Source organism: Mus musculus, chromosome X (genome assembly GCF_000001635.26).
Source record: "Mus musculus strain C57BL/6J chromosome X, GRCm38.p6 C57BL/6J".
NCBI lineage: Eukaryota > Metazoa > Chordata > Mammalia > Rodentia > Muridae > Mus > Mus musculus.
In genome coordinates, this window is record NC_000086.7 from 100,717,558 (window position 1) to 100,739,323 (window position 21,766).

At 46.4% G+C, this 21,766-nt stretch overlaps 2 protein-coding genes and 1 long non-coding RNA gene across 12 annotated transcripts in view; 2 read left to right on the forward strand and 1 right to left on the reverse strand.

The window, feature by feature from the left end:
• Kif4 (kinesin family member 4) overlaps positions 1-9,714 on the forward strand; it is a 101,207-nt gene extending 91,493 nt beyond the window's left edge. For 2 of the 4 annotated variants that reach the window (XM_011247528.3, XM_017318397.2), the window contains 5 exons: positions 380-478; positions 937-1,113; positions 7,085-7,201; positions 8,571-8,693; positions 8,902-9,659. In XM_011247528.3, the coding sequence (XP_011245830.1) occupies positions 380-478; positions 937-1,113; positions 7,085-7,201; positions 8,571-8,693; positions 8,902-9,102 (717 nt within the window). In that variant the 3' untranslated portion in view covers positions 9,103-9,659. Of the gene's footprint in view, positions 1-379; positions 479-936; positions 1,114-7,084; positions 7,202-8,570; positions 8,694-8,901 lie in introns of all 4 variants that reach the window. The other 2 variants (NM_008446.2, XM_006527855.4) reach the window with 2 other exon arrangements.
• Positions 1-11,611, reverse strand: part of Gm52438 — a 64,660-nt gene extending 53,049 nt beyond the window's left edge. For both annotated transcript variants that reach the window (XR_003953096.1, XR_003953095.1), the window contains exons 1-2: positions 11,200-11,611; positions 7,438-7,552 (exon numbers count right to left, since the gene is read on the reverse strand). This is a non-coding gene — a long non-coding RNA (predicted gene, 52438). The remainder of the gene's footprint in view (positions 1-7,437; positions 7,553-11,199) is intronic.
• A 667-nt stretch (positions 11,612-12,278) lies between these two features.
• On the forward strand, positions 12,279-21,344 carry Gdpd2 (glycerophosphodiester phosphodiesterase domain containing 2). Of its 6 annotated transcripts, none has more exons than XM_006528297.4 (16): positions 12,279-12,638; positions 14,515-14,628; positions 14,839-14,942; positions 15,237-15,385; positions 15,515-15,574; positions 15,817-15,915; positions 16,089-16,182; positions 16,342-16,490; positions 16,613-16,695; positions 16,807-16,957; positions 18,694-18,915; positions 19,132-19,280; positions 19,908-20,055; positions 20,194-20,276; positions 20,560-20,585; positions 20,673-21,343. In XM_006528297.4, exons 8-16 carry the CDS (start codon positions 16,398-16,400, stop codon positions 20,723-20,725), a joined length of 1,008 nt encoding a protein of 335 aa, XP_006528360.1. In that variant the 5' UTR covers positions 12,279-12,638; positions 14,515-14,628; positions 14,839-14,942; positions 15,237-15,385; positions 15,515-15,574; positions 15,817-15,915; positions 16,089-16,182; positions 16,342-16,397; the 3' UTR covers positions 20,726-21,343. The 6 variants fall into 6 exon arrangements, with proteins under 6 accessions (XP_006528360.1, XP_030107365.1, NP_076097.1 ...); XM_030251505.1 differs by having other exon boundaries at positions 12,280-12,510; NM_023608.4 differs by having other exon boundaries at positions 12,290-12,638; positions 15,237-15,330; positions 20,673-21,344.
• The last annotated feature ends 422 nt before the right edge of the window (positions 21,345-21,766 follow it).

Below are 21,766 nucleotides of genomic sequence, written 5' to 3' on the forward strand. Positions count from 1 at the left end.
CAAAGTGTTAGAAACACAGGTTTTTGCCAGGCATGTTGGTATATACCTGTAATCCCAGCACTTGGGAGGCAGAGACAGGCTGATCTTAATGAGTTTGAAGCCAGTTTGGTCTACATAGTAAACTCTCAGCCATCCAAGGATACATAGTAAGACTCTGTCTTGTAAAACTCACAAAGAAACAAACAAAAAATAAAGTATATCTCCTCCTGAATCTAGTAGTGATCTGAGAAAGTTAGAGTCCTCCGACTACTGTCCTGTCATGGGCCTCACATGTATTATATAACAGAAAGCTAGCTCAGGTCTGAAATCTTTGCCTTAGCCATGAATACTCCCCAAATCTGCCCTAACATTATATACTTTGTCTCTCCTATTCAAACAGAAACTGACCCTACTCCAAGTAGCCAGCAAACAGAAACCCCATCTCACAAGAAATATCTTCCAGTCTCCAGACTCTTCCTTTGAATATATTCCACCTAAGGTAAAATGTTCAGACCTGAGTGAGTGTACTAAACTTGTCGTTTGTCAGAGGCTAGAAGAGGAAGGAGTCCCAAGTAAAACTAGAGTACAATTCTAAAGAAAACAGGCATCCAGCTTCCCCAGAAGGCCCTTGGGGTCGATCATGCACAGTTATTATGTAACCCAGCTGAGAAAGAGCAGAAGAGCTATGTTCAGCTGTCCATCCAGAGATGCTTATCTTATTAAATCGTGACTCCTCTCTTCCTCCCTCAGATTGAGTAGCCTCCAGTTTCTAGTTCATCGAAGTCTATGCAAGGCTAAAGCAGAATTTTTGTGATTAGCGAAACCAAGTGTAATATATCTAAGAAGTCTGAAATCTCTGTAAATAACGGCCAGCGAGTTACTGAGAAGATGGTGTATCATATGTATTTTAAAACTATTAACTACCTCATTTTTATTTTTATTTTTATTTTTTTGTAGCCCAAACCTTGCCGCATTAAGGAAAAATGCCTAGAGCAAAGCTTCGCCGTCGAGGGGCTGCAGTATTATTCAGAGCCTTCTGTGGCCGAGCAGGACAATGAGGACAGTGACGACCATGCTGATGAGGAGTGGATCCCAACAAAACTAGTCAAGGTGTCCAAGAAGAGCATCCAAGGGGTACGAGCCAACTCTCTAACATCCTTCCTTGTTAGGCTAATTCTCACTGGGCTAGCTTCTGAGTCTCTAATCAGTCCCTGCCCTGCATCCTAACTCCGGTGGAGTTCCTTCAGAGGCATTGAGTCTACTGACAGAGACTTGTTGGACTAGTTCTGTATGAACTATATATGAGGCCAGCAGGCACCTGAGCATTCAAATTGGCTGGCTCTCTTTGATTTTTCTGGATCATTTCACTGAAGCGGATCCCCAAGTGATCATCCTAGCCCATAGTGTATAGCCTTTTTACAGCTGAACCAACAACCATTATCACATATCATCTTTTAATAATCGTTCCAAAATCCACAGAGGTATTTATTATTTGCCTCTTACAGAGATAGGCTTCAAACTCAGAGAGGGAAGTGAATTTTTCTCACACCACCAAGGAACAAAGGTTGTGGTTTTGTTTGATTTGATTTGACTTACAGATGGTGCCTCATATAATCCCAGGCTAGGCTTGAAATCGCTTGAAGCCTAGGATGATGTGAACTCCCAGGCTTCCTACCTAAACCTCCTAAGTGCTGAAATTACAAGTGGGCTTACAATGCCATGCCCAGCTCAAAGCCATTCTGACTTCAAGGTGCACTCCATTAACTTTCACAATGCTATTCCTCCATACTTGCTAAATACAACTGTTTTATAGTGGAACACTAATTTCTAAACTACTATGGTTCATCACCACTAGTTCACCTATGCCCTGTAACCACATTCTTAGAGAATGGCTTCTAACTTAACTTTCCAGCTTCCTAGAAGCACTCTTGATTGGACTAGTTTTATAAAACCAAATGCTAAAGTGAAGCAAGCCACATGGAGAATGCGCTGATGGGGAATTCTAACAGAGGACTAGAAGGAAACATATCTAGAACTTCAGTCAGCATCATCGTTCATTCGTTCACCTCAGGAAGAAGAATTGGGTTTTTAGGAAGAAAACTTGGTTGTTAGGGCCAACCAGCAGAGGTGCAGATCGAGAAGATGACAGTGAGGAAGGTGGCTGCTGCTGTGGGCTACAGTAGAAATGGCAGAGACTCAAATCACAGACTTGGGACAAAATGAAGCAGGGCATGGCTGTCTTTTTTGTATCTTTGGGAAAATCCTGAAGCATAGCAAATATTGTAATGAAATACTACCTAATATGGATGATATGCAATTTCTAAAACCCTGTGAAATGATGGTTTTTAGCTCGGTAAGTGAGTATGCATGAACTTTAAAGAGATTACGGTGACTCTGTACCTCCTATTTAATAACCCCACAATATGCAAATGCTTGTCCACTCTTGATCCAACTGTTCGGAAGACACATTAGTTATACATGAAGACCGTCTTTATTGTTGTTTAGCCATCTTTTGCTTACTAAAAGGGATACTGTAGCAGGCCCCAAAAGGATGGCTTTCTCAGAATTAATAGCCTCCTCACTAAGGAGACCCTAAATGATAGGTCACATGCTATAGTAGACAGCGTAACAACTCAGAAGCTAAATTAGGCATGGGTTTTATCTCGTCTGGAATTTATCAATAGTTGATTGAGTAACCTGGAATACTGATAGTAATAGTAATAGTTCATTGAACAGCTACAACAAAGAGAGCAGAGCCTGAGCCCGCCTTCCCTTATGTGTACAACGAAGAGATGAAACCAGAATAGATTACTTCCAGTACTAATGTCTTGTGTGTCCAAGAACTAGTCAAAATTTTAACAATAGTACCTTTATATGATATTATATTTTGTGTGTGTATGTATATATATATACACACATACATATATATATGACACATATATATGATATATATATATGTATGTGTGTGTATATATATATATATATATATATCACGTGTGTGTGTATCACTTGTGAGGAATAAGATAATTATGTTTTTATTAAGGCACTGGAGTCGTCATTAAATATTTCTCATTTATCACCTGGGGCTAGGTGATAAATCTTTATTACTTTTGCTGTATTCTAAGACAAGAACTTACAGTACTAGTTTGACCTTGAACTCCCTATGCGGCTCAGCCTGGCCTCCTGCCTGGGCCTGGGCCTGGGCCTCCCAGTGCAGGTGTGTGCTGCCACATGTGCCCAAAGGAAACAGATCCTCTTGTCTCTGTTTTGCTGATAAAGAGAAGAGCTAAACTTGAAAGTGACTTTTCCATGGTCGTGCCAAGTGTTAAATTTAGGAGTAAATACTTGTAAGTCCTACTCTTTGAGCTTCTTATTTAAGCAGATCTTATTCTTCTGAGACATATTGAACATTGTGCTCGAATTCCAGACTGTAAAAGGGTATCCTCAACCCTAGTTTTTCTCAAGGGAAATCTTTAAAACAGAACCTGGGACTCTACCTCTAGATGACTACATCAATTCTGACTGAATTGATCTGAGGTAGAATTTGGCATTTTAGAACACCTCCCCAAGATGTCATCTCTTTTCTTTTCTTTCTTTCCTTTCTTTGTTTTATGTCATGTGTTGTGGGTCTCTGTGGATGGATGGATGCCATGTGTGTACAGGTGCTTGAACACAGATCATTGGATCCCTTGGAGCTGGAATTACAGTTGGTTATGAGCCACCTGATGTGGATGCTGGGAACTGAACTCAGATCCTCTGGAAAAACCAGCAAGCACTCTTAACCGCTGAGCCAATGCTCCAGCCCTTGCAGAGATTTCTCTAGCTCCTGCTGAGAACCAGCAAGTCTTTCCATCTGTGCTGTTCCTTGAGATATGCTGGTGGGTTGCCAGCAGTTTTGGTAGAGTTGTATCAGAGTCTCTCTCTGGTATTCTAATCTGCTTCCTTGAAAGATGGAGAAGAAGATGAAATTATAGCTTACGTGTGTGACATTCATGTGACCTAAACGCCAATCTGTCAAGTGTGTCCTGAGCATTCAGCTATACCATTACCACTACCAACTAGCCTGTGCTCCTTTGAAGATTAGCAACAGCAGAAGTCCATGGCATCTGGAGTTTAGAAAATGCTTTCGTATAGGTGAAGTATACTAGTCTATAAATCACTTCACTGGGTCTTGGCTATGGAAAAGTCCAAGCACTCATGACAATCCTTGAGATATCATTTGTGATATTTATCCCAGGAGATGAAATAGAGAAGTGCTGGCAGGGTAAAAGTGCATGCCTGAAGCCTTTAGATGAGTCACAAGTGGACAAAGGACCCAGGCTACAGTAATAAATGGAAGGGTATCCATAAGACAGGCCATAAAACTCTTCCCTTTCTCCTGCCTTACTCGAAGTAGCTAGAGGGATTTTTAAATTTATTATGATGTACCTTGTTGATAAAGGAGACTAAGATGGACATTCTTATTTAATATGATTAGACATGTAAGTTGGTATACCTACTCTGGAGGGCAACCTGAAAATATCAGAAACTTTAAAAATATTCCCATCATGCTCACTTCAGGAACACATATATTAAAACTTTTTATATTCTTTGATCCAGTAATTATACATATAGTAAGGAAATAGCCATCAGTATGGACTTGCTGTATTCATTCAGTGAATCTTTTCTAAGTAGCTATGTGCCAGGAATGAGCACTATTTCTGAGACTACAACAATTAACTTTGTCATTGTGAACATATTCTTGTAGGAGAAGACATATGTCTTACTCAGGGTTTCTATTCCTGCACAAACATCATGACCAAGAAGCAAGTTGGGGAGGAAAGGGTTTATTCGGCTTACACTTCCATGCTGCTGTTCATCACCAAAGGAAGTCAGGACTGGAACTCAAGCAGGTCAGGAAGCAGGAGCTGATGCAGAGGCCATGGAGGGATGTTCCTTACTGGCTTGCTTCCCCTGGCTTGCTCAGCCTGCTCACTTATAGAACCCAAGACTACCAGCCCAGAGATGGTCCCACCCACAAGGGGCCTTTCCCCCTTGATCACTAATTGAGAAAATGCCTTACAGCTGGACCTCATGGAGGCATTTCCTCAACTGAAGCTCCTTTCTCTGTGATAACTCCAGCTGTGTCAAGTTGACACACAAAACCAGTACAACATAGCAGAAAAACAAAATAGTTCTAGATAGCAATACAGAAGAGAACAAAAAAATGTCATGGTGACTTCATAGAGATGATGGGGAAGGCATCAAAGAGATGATTAAGATGAGATCAAAACAACATGAGGATCCAGGCACCTGGAATCCTGGCAGTGTAGAGGCTAATGCAGAAGAGCCGCACTTTCAAGGCCAGCCTGGGCTATGTGATACAGGCCAAAGTCACAAACAAAACAGTGAGGGGGAAGGGAGTAAAGGAGAAGAGGCAATGAAAGGTCCTCAGGGAAAGAGTGGGCTTTGTGTTTCAGAGTACCTGAGAAGGTCATTGTCACTGTCCCATGTTGAGAAGAGTGTGAGAAAGGTAAAAGTTAGGTGGAGTTGGGCCAGCTGTAGAGGGTCTTGTCTGTACGTAGAGTTTAGATTCTATTTGTGTAGAAGGATATTCACTGCAACATGATTTATAATAGCAAATGTTTTCTTTCAAAACTATCTTAATATCTAACATTACGGGACTATCTTAAATAAATTGATGATGGAATACTATATACAGCTTTTGAAATCATGGTTTGGGCTTTCAAATTTTATACTGATATATGTTATCCTCCTGATCAGAAAAAAATGTTATTATGGTTTCCTTTATAGCTACAGAACAAACATGATAGTTCTCATGTGAAAAGCAGCTAAGATCTTGAATTTTATTATAAACTTAGGATGAGTCCACAGAGATGTGACGAGAAAAAAAATGCTGACAGTTGTGGTTTCAGGCCTTGGGGTTTGGTCTTGGGGGATTTTTTTGTTTGTTTGCTTTTGTTTGGTTGGTTGGTTGGTTGGGGTTTTTTTTGGGGGGGTGATTTTTTTCAAGACAGGGTTTCTCTTTGTAGCCCTGGCTGTCCCTGAACTCACTCTGTACACCATGTTGGCCTCAAACTCAGAGATAACACCTGCCTCTGCCTCCCAAATTCTGGGATTAAAGGTGTGCGCCACCACTGCCCTGCAATTTCGGGCCTTGCTTAATCACCGGACTATTGGATTCATCTTTGTTGGGGATTCAAAGGGGTTGTTTAGGTTTTCTGAAAGGATCTCACTGTGTAGCCCTGGCTGCCCTGGAATTGGCTGCCTCTGCCTCCCTGAGTGCTGGGATTAAGGTTTGTGCTGCCATGACCTGCTACATGGATAACTTTAAAGCTAGATCTCCCCACATATTGTCCTTATGCAACTGATTTAGGGGGACCTAAATGCTAAACATGAATTTATCCCTATTGTATTTTTTTCTTTCTCCTTTGAGTCTATAATTGCAGTCCTGTCAAAATATTTTTGGATTGTAATTTTTGTTATCTTAACTATTCATCCTTCCAGTTTTCTGCTATTGTTAGAGCCTAATAAACATGGCTACATTGTAAACTGGTGTGTGTGTGTGTGTGTGTGTATGAGAGAGAGAGAGAGAGAGAGAGAGAGAGAGAGAGAGAGAGAACATGCTGTGAAAACTGCAGTTTCAAATATAAAGGGTTTTATTTCCTATATTTGGTGATACATTGAAGATGAGTTGAGTTAGTGCTCAGACTGGACACAATGTAGAAATGCGCATTGAAAGAAAATATAATGAGTTAGACAAAACTCTGACTCAGTAGTCCTAAAATAAACCTAACTGTACTACCAAGCTGCCTACAGGGCTTTGCCCTTGAAATGGTGACTAGTGTTTACCTGGTACTTGACAGTGAGGGTGTTAGGACAGCCCCCTATCTTTCTTCAGCTATACTGCCCAAAGTAGAGCATTGAATTGTTTGTAGAACCTGCTCGTAATTAGCCTGCAGTACTTTCTGGTGATTATGGTCAAATGAAGGGAGGGAATAGAGAGGATGAATTTGATCAAGATGACTTGCACGTGAAGGGACGGTACTTTAACACGTCCATCTAATCCTTTCAGTAATGTGTCCTCCACAAACCTGTTTTGCAGTGTTCCTGCAAAGGTTGGTGCGGGAACAAGCAATGTGGATGCAGAAAGCAAAAGTCAGACTGTAATGTGTCCTGCAGCTGTGACCCCACAAAGTGTCGCAACCGCCATCAGAACCAGGTAGGCATGGTATTGTTTCCCCTTACTGTGCCTTTGAACCTCTCTGGAGTTTCTATCCTGCTTCTTCCACCCTGAAACCCAGAATGTCCTACACAGCAATCCCCACCTTTCTTCTCTGCACCCAGAAAGAGGCTCACTCCTCAGGTATGTACTCCCCACCCTCACCGCCAGCCTTGCTTGGCAGCTTCGGTATGATTTCTGAAACAGGAACAAGGAACAGGAAAGCAAGAACTTACAGGTAGAAGGGACACAGGATCAAACTAGTCCAGAGGCTCAGCTGGAAACGTGAAAGCCACGTGCTGAGGTGACAGCTTCCAAACAGGAAGTCAATCCTTCCGGGCTCTTGCGACCCTAAGGGAACCAGGCATTATGAGAAATAAGAATGTGTTTGCTGCTGCTTTTTTTTCCTACTCTTTATCACTGACCTCTCCTTAGACCTGCCTGTGACCATGGCTAGAAGTCTTTGCTACAGCTCTTGCTACATAATCCAAGACTCCTACCAAGTGCGGTGGGAGAAGCATCCATCACGCACTTCCTAAACATTTACACAGAAACACTTTGGCTTGGGCCTTTCATTTCAAAGACCTCTAAGTAAACACCAGAGGACTAAAGTGGCAAGCTATGTGTCGGTCAGGCGCATCGCTGGGACCTGGGAGGGGTCCCTGTTTTCAGTCAACGAAAATCACTGATCTGGGCCAATGCTTCCATTTTACAGAAGAGAAAAAGTAAAAATCCAGAGGCAAGCTGACGTGACTTGCCTGATACACAGCTGGTCCTGGTAACTTAAGATGAAACCGCTGGCTTACAAACAGCTGCCGTTTTAATCCCAGCTCTACCAGAGCCACTTTGTGATCTAAGCGACTTCTGTCCTTTGGATTTTGTTTCCTTATCAGAAAGGAATACTGATGCACGTAGCCTCCCATCGGAGGCTATTGTAGGTAGTAGAACTTTAATCAAAGAAATAATCAAGGTTTGCCCTAATTTTGTTTTATTTTATGTTTTGAGAGTAGGTCTTGCTTGTTAAATACCCTAGGTTAGACTCAAACTTGTCATCCCTCTGCCACGGCCTCCAAGTTCTAGGATTGCAGATATATGCTACCGCACCCAACTTGACCCAAGTTTCCTGCATAGTATGTTTCACTGCAGACCTACACAGGTCCTTGGAGTCTGCTTCTTAAGCATGACTCCATGCCTTTGGGGACAGAGCATGTGAAGCCCTATGGCTTCTCCAAACAGTAGCTGCCTTAGGTTTGCTTTGAGTAATTGACTGATCAGGTCCTCAGAGCTGGGAGCTACCCGGCTAAAGAGGACCAGGCTGTTTTGTAACTTGGATGACTAAATTATAATAACCCTATCTGCTTGATTTCAGGACAATTCAGATGCTATTGAGCTAAACCAAGATTCTGAAAACTCTTTCAAACTGGAAGATCCCACAGAGGTGACCTCAGGCTTAAGCTTCTTCCACCCTATCTGTGCAACTCCCAGTAGCAAGGTGAGTGGCTAAATGCAAGACTTGCAAAAACTATATGCACATCCTCTTCTGCATTAGCTCTGATAGAAGGTTATGGGAGATGGTTGTAGGGAAAGATATTGCTGTGCACTGGCTGGAGTGTTTTATTGAACAGAGCAGTTGTAGGGGAGAGCCTTTGTACTGGCTCAGCTGGGCCTGTGTATTCATTTCTGTCTCTTATCTTTCCTAGATCCTAAAAGAAATGTGTGATGCAGATCAGGTGCAGCTGAAGCAGCCCGTGTTTGTCTCTTCTTCTGACCACCCAGAACTGAAGTCTATAGCGTCAGAATCACAAGAAAATAAGGCCATAGGGAAGAAGAAGAAGCGAGCTCTGGCCAGCAATACCAGCTTCTTCTCTGGCTGCTCTCCTATCCAAGAAGAGTCCCACTGAGTTTAGGGCCATTGTCTCTTCTGTCTGCCGTGGACACAGTCCGAGGGTGAGGCACAGAGGGGAAGAGCACTAATGACTTCAGTAGTTTTAGGTCTTGCTATTGAGAAAATGAGAAAAGTGTCCCTGAAAGGAGGAGGACCTTGGCTGAGTGTTGGCCTTTACTATCTAAGCCTTCAAACAACTACTTTGCTTCTCTAGAAGGCATTGAGCCTTCTACTGGAGAGAGAACCAACTGACCTGCCTGATAAGTCTAGAGGAGCCAGTCCCCAGTACAGTCTAGCTCACTCTTTGTGAGCAGTTGAATTGTCTCTTCATGGAACTAAGGCCGACATGTTCTTCTTTCATGATCACATCAGCTTAATGGAAGAGTCTCGAGTAGGATGGAGACCTGGCTCGACTCCCTCACCACACCTCATGAATTGGGCAGGGAGCTTTCCTGCTCCATTCCAACGCCAGACTTGACAAACCCTTCAACTGTCTGTCACACGTGTTACTGAAGTGAATGTCACATTTTAAAAATGTTAAGAAAATAAATAAACCTTAGTTCATCTACTAGTTGAAGGAGATCCTTCTATGCTAGAGGAAGAAATAAAATTCCAACATGTTTTCTTCATCCCCTGGGAAGTCTTAAAGAGATCCATTTCAGTTTCCCCACAAATACACATCCTTCCTTTTTCTGGGAAGGCTGCCTAGTGTTTTGTTTGGTGGTTTGTTTTGTTTACAGGGATAGGGACTGAGCAAAGGGGCTCACAGACATGCCAGGCAAACATTCTATCACTGAGCTACACCCTGACCCAGCTCCCTACTGCTGCTTTAGGAGCATGAAGGACCCTGACAAAGCTAGTTTCTACACATTTCGTGAGCATCCCCTTCCCCATATGCCTGCCAGAACTGTGTTTGCTTCTCAACAAAAAGATGCTTAGGCTAGAGACATGGCTCCGCGGTTAAGAGCAGTGGGTACTCTTCCAGGGGTCCTGAGTTCAATTCCCAGAAACCACATGGTGGCTCATGACCATCCGTAATGGGATCTGATGCCCACTTCTGGCTTACAGGCATATATGTAGTTAGAACACTGTATACATATGTCTTAGTCAGGGTTTCTATTCCTGCACAAACATCATGACCAAGAAGCAAGTTGGGGCAGAAAGGGTTTATTCGGCCTATACTTCCATACTGCAGTTCATCACCAAGGAAGTCAGGACTGGAACTCAAGCAGGTCAGGAAGCAGGAGCTGATGCAGAGGCCATGGAGGGATGTTACTTACTGGCTTGCTTCCCCTGGCTTGCCCAGCCTGCTCAGTTATAGAACCAAGACTACCAGCCCAGAGATGGTCCCACCCACAAGGGGTCTTTCCCCCTTAATCACTAATTGAGAAAGTGCCTTACAGATGGATCTCATGGAGGCATTTCCTCAACTGAAGCTCCTTTCTCTGTGATAACTCCAGCTGTGTCAAGTTGACACAAAACTAGCCAGTACAACATAGTAAACAAATCTTTTTAAAAAAATGTTCAAGGTCCTTAGCCTGTACTTTGCATATAAGAAAATCAAGTGTCTGCTTTACCATACAATAGCAAATACTTGAGAGATGGAGTTGACTGGAGAATGTGTTTAATTTAGCTCATGGTTTTGGAGGCCCTGGGCCATGCTTAGAAACCCATATTAGATCATGACAGAAGTACGATGGAGCAGGATGGGAGAAAATAGTGGAAGGATCTGGGTCCCATCACCAGCCTTCGAGAGCATACTCTCCAGTATACAAAAGACAGACACTCCACGAGAACCTACCTCGCTATAAAGTTTTCCCCAACCTCCCAAATTGTACCACAGGCCAGGGAACAAGCTGTGAACACACAAGCCCTTGGGGAACATTAAATATCTAACAGAGATAGTACCGTGGTACAAAGAGGTGGTTATATAGAGTTACAATGTCAGTGAATATTAGAGCTGGGAACAGAAGCCAGTTACATTTACCATATAGTTCTTTCTAGTGCCCTGCAATCCTACTAATGCTTTTCCGTTTACAGAACAAAACTACTGCCCCCTTGCTTTCTCCCTTAAAAAGGAAGTGGGGGGGGGGGGACAAGGATTATTCCTTACCTTATGCCAGATTTCTTGTCTCCAGTTAGAAGCCAGAAGGGGGGCCAGCCATGCAGTACCTCATACAGGCTATATTTGAAACCTTTTGGGAGTTTGCAAGCCTTGAGGCTCATCCATGCATATCGAATGCTGTCCCCACCCCACCACCCCCAAAAGGCTCTCAAACCATCCCCACGTACAAGAAAACAAGACTCTAGAATCCACCACAACCCAAGCAAAGGAAATTGAAAAACAACCTGCCAAGAATGACTCCCAGTGGAGGACTAGGTGACCCGCTGGCCCTCCCTGGCTTCCTGCCAGCAAGCAGCCTTGCTCCTCTTTGCATTTTAATTCTGAGAGAGTTAGAGAATCTCTGTCATTGCCAAATAGAGCCTCTGGATACAATGGGAAAGCTGAGAGGGAGGGAACCAGCTCCTGGCAGAAGAGAGCCAGTCTCCCTCACTGGATAAAATTGAGTGTGTGGAGGGGGAGGGGAAGCCAGCTTATCTGTAAGGAGTCATCCTTTCCCACCCTCCATAGTGCTCACACACAGACCCCAAGTCACTTCATCAGCCCCAATCCAAGAGCTGTCCATCAACACAGCTCCCATGCAATCCTGTACTTTTTATACTAAGCTGACCACAGCTTGCTAGGCCACCTGCTTCTTTTGTACATGTTCATCTTCCAAAAGCCTGGTACCCTAATACACTATACACTCCTGAAGCCATTCAGTGCTTGATAAACAAGACAGCGAGCCTGATATCCTGAATGAGCACCTGATGGGTGGTGCGGTGAGGGCTATTGAATACATCCACAGGGACTCCTGGTCCAGAAATGGGGCATCTTACTGCCTAGAGTTCATAAAGTCACTTCAATAGCATCACATCGATGGAACTTGCAGAAGTATAAATAGCCCAAGAGGAAAGGGAAGCTAATGATTGGAAGTTGTACTCCTAGGAAGCTTGAGGTTAGACTTCCTTATCCACTCAAGAGTTTCTAGGGGACTGGCAGGGCCCCTTCTCCTCGCTGCCAAGTTGCAAAATTGTGTGGTCACCTCCCCCAGCTTCCCTCCCTCCTATGCCCTCAGTCCTGGCCTCCTAGAGCCAGGACAAAGCCCTCAGGCAGTGACTGGGAGGGGAACAGGAGGAGGGACAGAGGGATGGGGAAGGCTGCACAAAGGAATTCCTCACACCAAGCCCCCTGACTGCCAGCTCCAGAGAGTAAAGAAGCCGACCTCCTCTCCAGCTAGCTCACTCGCTCATCTTCCCACCATGACTGTGCTCGAGCCATAGCGCCTCTCCCGGCCTTCCAAGAGGACCCACACTTCTTCCTGTAGGTGGCAACAGTGACACCTGTTTGACCAGTGAGGCTGAGCCAGGGACTGCAAGAGGGAGGAGGCAGACAACTCGGAGAGGAGCTGGGAGGCAGAGCTGCGGGCTTGCTTGCTCACTGTGTAAAAGGTGTGAGGGCTCGGGAAGGCTGGGGGCTACCGCTGGGGAGCCGGGAAGCAAAGAGCGGCTCAAGCCGGGAGGGATGGAGCCCAGGGGGCTATGCAGCACCCCTGTCAGATTCCCTGCTCCGGGTCTTTCAGACTGGCCAGATCCTGATTCCATCTTCCAGGCAACTCTTGAGGGAGGTAGGACTCTGGAAATCTGGGGTGCCCGGGTATGACCCTAGACGAAGCAAGGGATGTGGATTGGTGCTCAGGGCAGGATACTGTAGCCCAGTTCCGGGATGGGGAGAAGCAGGGGCCTCTCTTTGGGTTGACCAGTCAGTATAGTGGGAAGGGACCCAGCTCCCACCCCTCCACTACCTAGACGGGACCCTCCTTTCCTAAGGAGAATTTATTAAGGGGGCATCTTTAAGAGCAGACACACCTTGCGTTCTTGCAAGAGCTCTCACACAGAGTGAAAAAGCGACACCGTTCCTTTGTACAGGACAGTTAGATGAGAGAGAGAGAGAGAGAGAGAGAGAGAGAGAGAGAGAGAGAGAAGAGAGAGAGAGAGCAGAGAGGAGAGAAAGAGGGAGAGCATAGAGGGAGAGAGGGAGAGAGAGAGCAGAGAGGAGAGAAAGAGGGAGAGCAGAGAGGGAGAGAGAGAGAGAGAGAGAGGAGAGAGAGCAGAGAAAGAGAGAGAGAGAGATTATCCAGAGGCTCCTTTACATAGTCATTTTGAAACCCATTTTACTGGGAGCCACAAGTCCACTAGTGCACACACATGTTCATCTGCTGATACATGACCCACAGTCACACCCTGCTTATTGCTTACGTTGGTAGTTCAGTAGTAGACTTCTCACCTGCTGCAAACTGCACACCCTCTCAAGTAGAATCACACTCACAAGCCCAGTCTGGTTTGTAGATCTGCTTAGTCTCAGCCGTACTGAGAACCACAAGGCACAGGAATACCCTGCTCCAGAACAATTCCCCTGCCGCCGCCACCACCCCCCCCCCCCGCTACAGACACGCACAAGCAGACACGCACACATGCACCTTTGCCCTGTGTGCTTAATGTACTTTAAGGATAGCTCAGAGGGTGGGGCCTCTGGGACGGGGAAGGTGGGAGTTGGGTTTCTATTTGGGGTGGAGGGTGACTGTATATGATGTCTGGGAAGGAAATGATAAGGCTAGGTTGTGGGGGCGGGGGGGAGACTTGGATTTTCTGGACTGTGCAGACAGGAATGAGGTTCCTTTAGAAGGCAGTGATCCAGGCAGCCTGCTCCCCTCAAGTCTTCTATTTTACAGTGCCCCTAACCCCTGAGAAGTGGACACAGAGAATCTTTTAGTCAGGGGCTTTGTGGTTTGTTCAATCCCGTATCCATAGCAACTAGTCAACTGGCTGTGTCTCTCTCAGCCTGGGGTCAGAATGAGAACCTCAGCTTCAGGTTGACTCCTGCTTTCTGGGGTGCAAGACAGCACCAGGCTGCCTCAAGCTCAGGCAGATCTGCCTTAACTTGCCGAACTGAGTTTGCCCCACCCTGAGGCAATTTCTCCTAAGTTACTCTGGGCAAGCACTCCAAAGCCAGCTTTGGATGTCATTAAATAGGAAGGATCTGGAGAGAGTGGGTACACATATGACGCCTACAAAAAGGCTGGGCCACTGACCTCCCAGGTATCAAAAATAAGGGGCAACTCCAGAAACGGTTCCTCTTTTCTGGGTTTAGAATTTGTCACCTCATGAACTCCAGAGCTCCGGGTCTGCTCTGTGACAGCCAACCTTCCTGCTGAGCAGCATCGAAGGCTTCTATCTACCTGCCCCAGGCTCCTCAGATACATGGAAAGGGAGACTGAGATCTGTCCTCTATGTGGGTCCCTGATGGTCAAATGTCCTTTTCCCCCAGGCCTTAACCATGGCAGATTCCCCCGGCTGCTGCTCCATCTGGGCCCGCTGCCTCCACTGCCTGTACAGCTGCCACTGGAGGAAATATCCTAAACAGAAGATGCAAACCAGCAAGGTGGAGAAGGGATGGGGGGGTGACAAATCAGAAGGCTGCTTGGATTCATAGGCAGCTGGGAGGAAGGGATTTTCTCTCCCCCAGGAAGAAAATCTCCCTCAAATACTGGAAGAACAGCTCAGTGCAGGGCAGGAAGCTGAGCTGCCATTCTGGGGGCCTCTCAGCATGAAATGGGGATCAGCTGAGAGCTTCTCTCCTGCTCCTTTGCAGTGCGACTGTATCTGGTTTGGCCTGCTCTTCCTCACCTTCCTCCTGTCCCTGGGATGGCTGTACATCGGGCTCATCCTTCTCAATGATCTGCACAACTTCAATGAGTGTGTCATGTACCACCTCCTTCCTCCACCTACCGACCAACCTACATCCTACCCTGGGCTCAGCCCCCACTATAAGTTATCCCCAGCTCTCCATGGCCCCCGTATCCCAGCACTATCAACATCCTTAGAAAATTCCTCCAGGAAAACTCACCAATCCCTAGAGACCGTGGCTCTAAGAAACATTTCCCCCTCACCCCCATCTAATGGGTTTCCTGGATCTAGCCACTTCAACTCCCAACTTACCCTACCCAAGACACCTCCTCCCCTTGAACATCTTCCTTTACCCTCCTACAGATTCCTGTTCCGCCATTGGGGACACTGGATGGACTGGTCCCTGATAGTCCTGCTGGTCGTCTCTCTCCTGGTCACATATGCATCCTTGCTATTGGTTGGTCCAGGGACATCCGGCCTAACTCCCACATAAGCCCTTCATTCCTGCTCAGGTCTACTGTCTTGTTCTCATCCTAGCCACTAAGGGAAAGAGGCTAATTCTTGGGTGGGAAGAAGATGGCAGCCTGCAAATCCCCACTAAGAGGACTTGCCTTCTAAGTGCCCCTTCTGTCTGTTCCCAGCTCCTGGGCCTGCTCCTGCAACTCTGTGGACAGCCTCTGCATCTTCACAGTCTCCACAAGGTACAGTGAATTGGCAGTGATGAGGAGAGGGGATGCTGGGTCCAGCACCCTGATGGTCATTTGCTTTTCTATCCCTGGGGTCAAGATCAGGACCTGAAATCCAGTACATGTTTATTGAGTGAAAGCATAGTACATGCGTTCAGGAAGGGGAAGAATCCTGTGTCCACAGAATGAAGAGGTAGCCCCAGTCACCATGAGCCTAGGCTAACAAGGAAGGCCCATTCATTCGTCCCTGGCCCCAGGTGCTGCTGCTCCTCATTGTACTTCTAGTGGCCGCGGGACTGGTGGGCCTGGATATCCAATGGCGGCAGGAGTGGCATAGTTTACGACTGTCACTGCAGGTGAGTAGCTGACCTCCACTATCTATGTGGGAGCCTTGGCCCATGCCTATTCTGGAACATGACATTGCCTCCTGGTCCTATGAGACTGCAGATCTCTCTGGACTGCAGAGAAGGGGGAGGCACAACACAGAACAATAGGAAGAAGAGCCTTCCTCACCAGCTCTTTTCCACAGGCCACAGCCCCATTCCTTCACATTGGAGCAGTTGCTGGAATCACCTTGTTGGCCTGGCCTGTGGCTGATACCTTCTACCGCATCCACCCAAGAGGTGCCAACATCAGCCCACATTCACTCTCACTGGACACCAGTGTCTCTGCCACCCACCCCACCCCACCCCCAGTTTCCTGTACCTGAGCTCTGCCCTCTGCCCGTAGAGCTCCACCTTACCTGTTGCCTTTCCCCTAAGCTTGTCCTCCACTTTCTACAGGCCCCAAGGTTCTGCTACTGTTGCTATTTTTTGGAGTCACTCTGGTCATCTACCTGATGCCGCTGCTGTTCATCTCTTCCCCCTGCATCATGAAACTCAGAGATTTACCCCCCAAGCCTGGGCTGGTGGGACACCGAGGGGCCCCCATGGTAAGTGGTGGGCAGAAATCTAGACAAGTGAAAATGAATTTGCTCCTCTAGGCTTCAGGACCAGGTCTGAGGTTCCCAGCCCCGCCCTTCCCTGCTACCTTCTCACCACCTCCCTTTCACAGCTGGCCCCTGAGAATACCCTGATGTCCCTGAGGAAGACAGCTGAATGTGGAGCGGCTGTGTTTGAGACAGATGTGATGGTCAGGTGATGGAGGGTGGGACCTAGGGGGTTGGTGGGCTGGGGGACACAGTGGGGACACTCGGGAAAAGATGTCAGCTCCAGAGCTTTGTCCCCTGACACTTCTTGTGCCCACAGCTCTGACGGAGTCCCCTTTCTCATGCATGATGAGCGACTGAGCAGGACTACCAATGTAGCCTCTGTGTTTCCAGAGCGAATCTCAGCCCACAGCAGTGACTTCTCCTGGGCTGAACTGCAGAGACTCAATGCTGGAACCTGGTTCCTAGAGGTGAGGACGCCAGCCAAGATGAGGCCACTACCTCCTTGACACTCAGGGCAGAGTCCATTTCAGCAGTATGCACTCGCTGCACCCTGTGCTGGTCAGTTAAGAACAGTCTCTGCCCTAGTGTCACTCCCAGATTGTAAGAAGGAGAGCCTAAGCAAGACAATTGGAAACGAAAATAGAGCAATAAAAATACTTCTCCTGGGCAGACAGGAGTGAGGTCCACTGTTTCGCAAAGCAAGAATGTGGAACTAGTTCTGAGGTGTCGGGATGGAACCCAGAGCCATGACTAACAAGTATCCTACCAGTTACACACACCCCCAAACCCTTGCTTGGGCCATAGAGTTCTAGTTTGGGCTAGTAACGGCCAGAAACACAAGTAGGTTTCTAGAGAACAAAAAGTAACTCAATTTAACGGAAAGATGCAATTCATAGGAGTGGGAGGAGACAGAGGCTTGGCCTTAAACGGAGAAATTTGAATGTTGTACATTGAGGTGTTGGTTTTAATCCTCTAGGCAGTGAAAAGGGGGACTTCGGTTTTATGGTGCCTCTTTTCCTGATTGTAAAAATAGCATTTGTTCACTGTAAAAAAAAGTTTTTCAGAAAAATAATTCATGAACTGGAATCTCCCATAATCCAATCTGTCTATATATGTGTATGGAAATACTTATTTTTTTTTGAAAAGATAAAAGCACAATACAGAGTTGCTCTTTGCTTTTTCTTTTATAAAATCAAGTCTATATCTAATGACATATCAGAGTGATTGAAAACCAAGAATGTCTCTATTTGAACTTTGGCTTTAGCATTTGCTGGATGTGGTGATGCTGGCTAATGATTCCTAGCCAATCTGTGCCTCGGTTTCCTCATTTGTACAGCAGGGATAATAATCGTAGGATTTCCCTTCTAGGCCTTTTGGGCAGATTGTCAGTTCATACACAGAAAGTACCTAGGACCCTGCACATGCCCTCTTTTATCCAGCTTTATCTACGGCAGCTTGGGGTCATTAGTTGATAATAAGGGGAGGTGGACAGAATGGCAGAGGCTTGAGAACAGCCACCAGGAGGGATGAGAGAAAAACCCAATCAAGAGCAAGTGAAAGGTTTGACAAGCCACAGTGGACACAAGCAGGAACTACAACACGAGTCCTCCCCACGCTGTGGACTGCCTGAGACAGCGTGCATCCCCCTGGTCTAGCGGTGGAGGAGCCAGACAGGTGTGACACTGAATCAGAGTTCAGAGGGTTCAGAAAAGGGAACGCAGTGGGGAATGCTTCAAGTTGAGGCCAGATTATATGGGGATGCAGGTACACTGAGAAAGATGCTGGAGGACCAGGGCACAAGCAAAGGGTCCAGATCACAGAGGTCTCTAGGAAACTGAAAAGACGATGTAGATGAAGTTATGAACCTGGAGGACTACGATGCTGAGACCATAAAGTATGATTTGATGGAAGAAAGCACAGGTTTAGAGAAAGAAAGTCCCTGGCTCAGAGGTAGGCAGAATCTGGAAACACCTGGTAAAACTGAGAGCAGCTAGTTGGGTGTGGTTGCTCACATTTTAAATCCCTGCACTTAGGAGGTTAGAGGCAGGCAGCTCCCTGTGGGTTCAAGGCCAGCCTGCTTTACATAGCTGCAGAGCAAATTCCAGGCCAGACAAGACTGTAGAAAACAAACAAACAGATGGCAAGGATTGGGAGAAAACCTTGAGGCCTCTTGTGATGTTGAAATAATTTCCCTCTCTTATAGAGGCAACCTTTCTGGGGGGCCAAAAAGCTGTCAGGCTCTGATCGGAAGGAGGCTGAGAATCAGACCATACCAGCATTAGAAGAACTACTGAAGGAAGCAGCAGCTCTCAACCTTTCCATCATGTTTGACTTGCGCCGACCCCCAAGAAACCACACATACTATGATACTTTTGTGAATCAGACACTGGAGGCTGTGTTGAGTGCAAACGTGTCCCAAGCTATGGTGATGTTATCCAGGGCTCCTAAGGCCCTCCTCACTTTTTGCCCCTCTTCCCATTCTACCTTCTTTAGACCATGATGATGTCAAGGCTGCCTCCTGCCCTCACCTTCCTATCCCCACTTACACACCCCACTCTCTGTCCAAATCTCTCTGCACCTGTCCCTGGAATCCCTAGGGCTTCCTTAGCATTAAATTTTGTTCATTGCCCCTGAACCACAGGTTCTTTGGCTCCCAGATGAAGACCGTGCTAACGTGCAGCAACGCGCCCCCAGAATGCGCCAGATATATGGACATCAGGGAGGCAATTGGACTGAGAGGCCCCAGTTTCTCAACCTCCCCTATCAAGACCTGCCAGCATTGGATATCAAGTGAGTGTCAAGGAAAGGAATAAAAGGACCCCCCAAGGTTGACTGTCAGAAAAGAACCAATACAGGTGGTGCAAAAGCTATTCATTCTTTCATTCATTCATTCATTCATTCATTCATCCCCACAATACATACCTACGGAATGACTGCTGTAACTCATGCAGCATTTATTGTGAGCTCAAAGAAACAAATGTGAAGAAGGTGGGAAAGGTCCTGACTTTCATGGAATTTAGGAACTAGCAAGAGTTATAGACAATAAATTACCTAAACTACATTTATGCTGGGTAGTGATACTATGAAAACATGGTACAGTAGTGATTGGGGTTTAGTGTAAGGAGCCACATTAGAAAGCACTGCCAACTGAGCTAAACACCAGACGATTGATTCCAAGGAGCTAACGATGGCTAAAACAGAAGAGGCAAAGGCAGAATAGCAAGCAAACAACAAGGAAGGGGAAGCTGGGAAGCTAGACAGGGATCAAGCTTGTTAGCGCTCTGTAGGCCATGAGAACGGCTTTAGCATTATTCTACATTGCAGAGATCTGCATAAAAGAGAATGGGTCCAGGGCAGAGTCTCAGACGTGAGCTGGGCAAATTCTGTATGTTCCTCCATTTCCCCCCACTTCCACAGGGCCCTGCACCAGGATAATATCTCAGTGAACCTGTTTGTAGTGAACAAGCCCTGGCTCTTCTCCCTGCTCTGGTGTGCAGGGGTGGATTCTGTCACCACCAATGCCTGCCAGCTGCTGCAACAGATGCAGAACCCCCTCTGGCTTCTTGTAAGGACTCTAGAACTGTCCCTGCCCCTCATGTCCAATCTCTTATTTCCTCTTAAACCTGTACCCCTCCATATTTATTTACCCCATATGCTACTCTTGGGAGTTCTGGCCACTGAAGGGACTTTTCCATTTCCATAGCCCCCTCAAAAATACTTAATGATTTGGGTGATCACCGACTGTGCCTCCATTCTGCTGCTTTTGAGTATCTTCCTCCTCCGAGGGTGAGTGCTTTTGCCTTGGTCTCCTGGGCACTTTCCCGGGCCCCAAGTAAAAAAGGTTGAGTCTGACTGGAGTGCACTGCCCGGGATTAAGATTTTGTCATTGCAAATTTCGAGTTTTCCTTATCTCTATAAAATGTCTTGACCCTGGCGAAAGCAGTTTTGGGGAACCCTGGGTTGGAGAGTCTTGTAACAAGTTGGTGGAACTTGCAACAGAAAAAAAGAAAGTCTCAATCTCTCTCTCTCTCTTTCTCTCTCTCTCTTTCTCTCCCCCCCCCCTCTCTAGGGGATGTGCTAAGAGAAACAGAACAGGTAAGAATGCCCTTGCCCTTCCTTTCTTATTTTCTCCTCATTTCCCCTGGCTTCACTCCCTGTATGACCCGTCTCTTACTTCTCTAGGCTTAGAAACAGCAGTGCTACTGACCAAGATCAACAATTTCGCCTCTGAGTGAATGCCGGGCCCAGGCCGCCACCAGCTGCTGTCTAAGGCCTGTGTGCACTGTTCAAAGGGAAGGACAGGAGCTGAAGTGGAATGTCCTAGAATCAAATGTTTGGAGGAGGGAGCATTGCTAACAGAAGATTTTGAACTCAGAGGGCCCTCTGTCCAGATGGTGGGCATGTCTCAAGCTGCCATGGAATTTGCTGCCTTTGGTGTTTGACATGAATTAGTCGGAAAGACAGTGACTGACAAGAAGTTACTCCCAAAATGAAATTAAAGCAAGGAAGTGAGAGAGATTGCCAAGATAATGCATTAGGCTTGTGTGCACATGTACTTGGATAGAAGAAGCAGGGTGTGTCAGGGTGGGATAGCTCAGAATGATGACTGAAGGAAATTTGGCCACAATGGCCTTTCCGGAAGAACTCTTAAGATGCTGAAGACAGTCCACACTCCATGCCTTCTCTTCTCACCCTCACACTTCATCTTCTTTTCTGCCTACAGGCTGGGAGTGAAAAAGCTCATTTAGCAATATAATATTGTGTCTATGGTAGGTTTTTGTTGTGAGCAATGAATGGTTCCTGTATCTTGCCTGTTAATCTGTTATTCAATGAATTTTTAATTTGTCATTTGGTCACAGTCTAATCATTTCTGTGCCGGAGTTGGAAGAATGCTTTTTCCATCTGGAACTGGATGTAAAATGACATTGAGAGGTCATCATGAGGAGATTTGCGGGCGGGCGGGAGATGGAAGGACTAACACCACCCCCCTTTCTCCTAGGCAGGCTGGAGAGGAGTGGCGACTGCCGCGTTCCCGGTGGCCCAGAAGCCTCGAGCAGGGGTTGCGTTGTAGCTCCACCTCGTGGTCATTAGCCCTGAGTGGTCTGAACCCCTGGATATGGTGACATACTGATGAATGCCACCACTTTTCCTTGTGGGTTCGGGAACTTGCGTCCTTGACTTCAGACTCTGAGAGCTAGATCTGATTTCTACTCTTTTTTTTTTTTTTCTGGGATGGGCGTAGGGTCTGGTTCTAGCTAGGTTTCTCCTTGAGCAAA

What these genes read in the sequence shown, in the direction of transcription:
- Gdpd2 (NM_023608.4), top strand. Translation starts at nt 14,524, where the DNA reads ATGGCAGATTCCCCCGGCTGCTGCTCCATCTGGGCCCGCTGCCTCCAC. An exon ending in ATCTTCACAGTCTCCACAAG is followed by an intron (nt 15,575 to 15,816) that starts GTACAGTGAATT and finishes CCCTGGCCCCAG; the next exon opens with GTGCTGCTGCTCCTCATTGT. An exon ending in GACACCGAGGGGCCCCCATG is followed by an intron (nt 16,491 to 16,612) that starts GTAAGTGGTGGG and finishes TCCCTTTCACAG; the next exon opens with CTGGCCCCTGAGAATACCCT.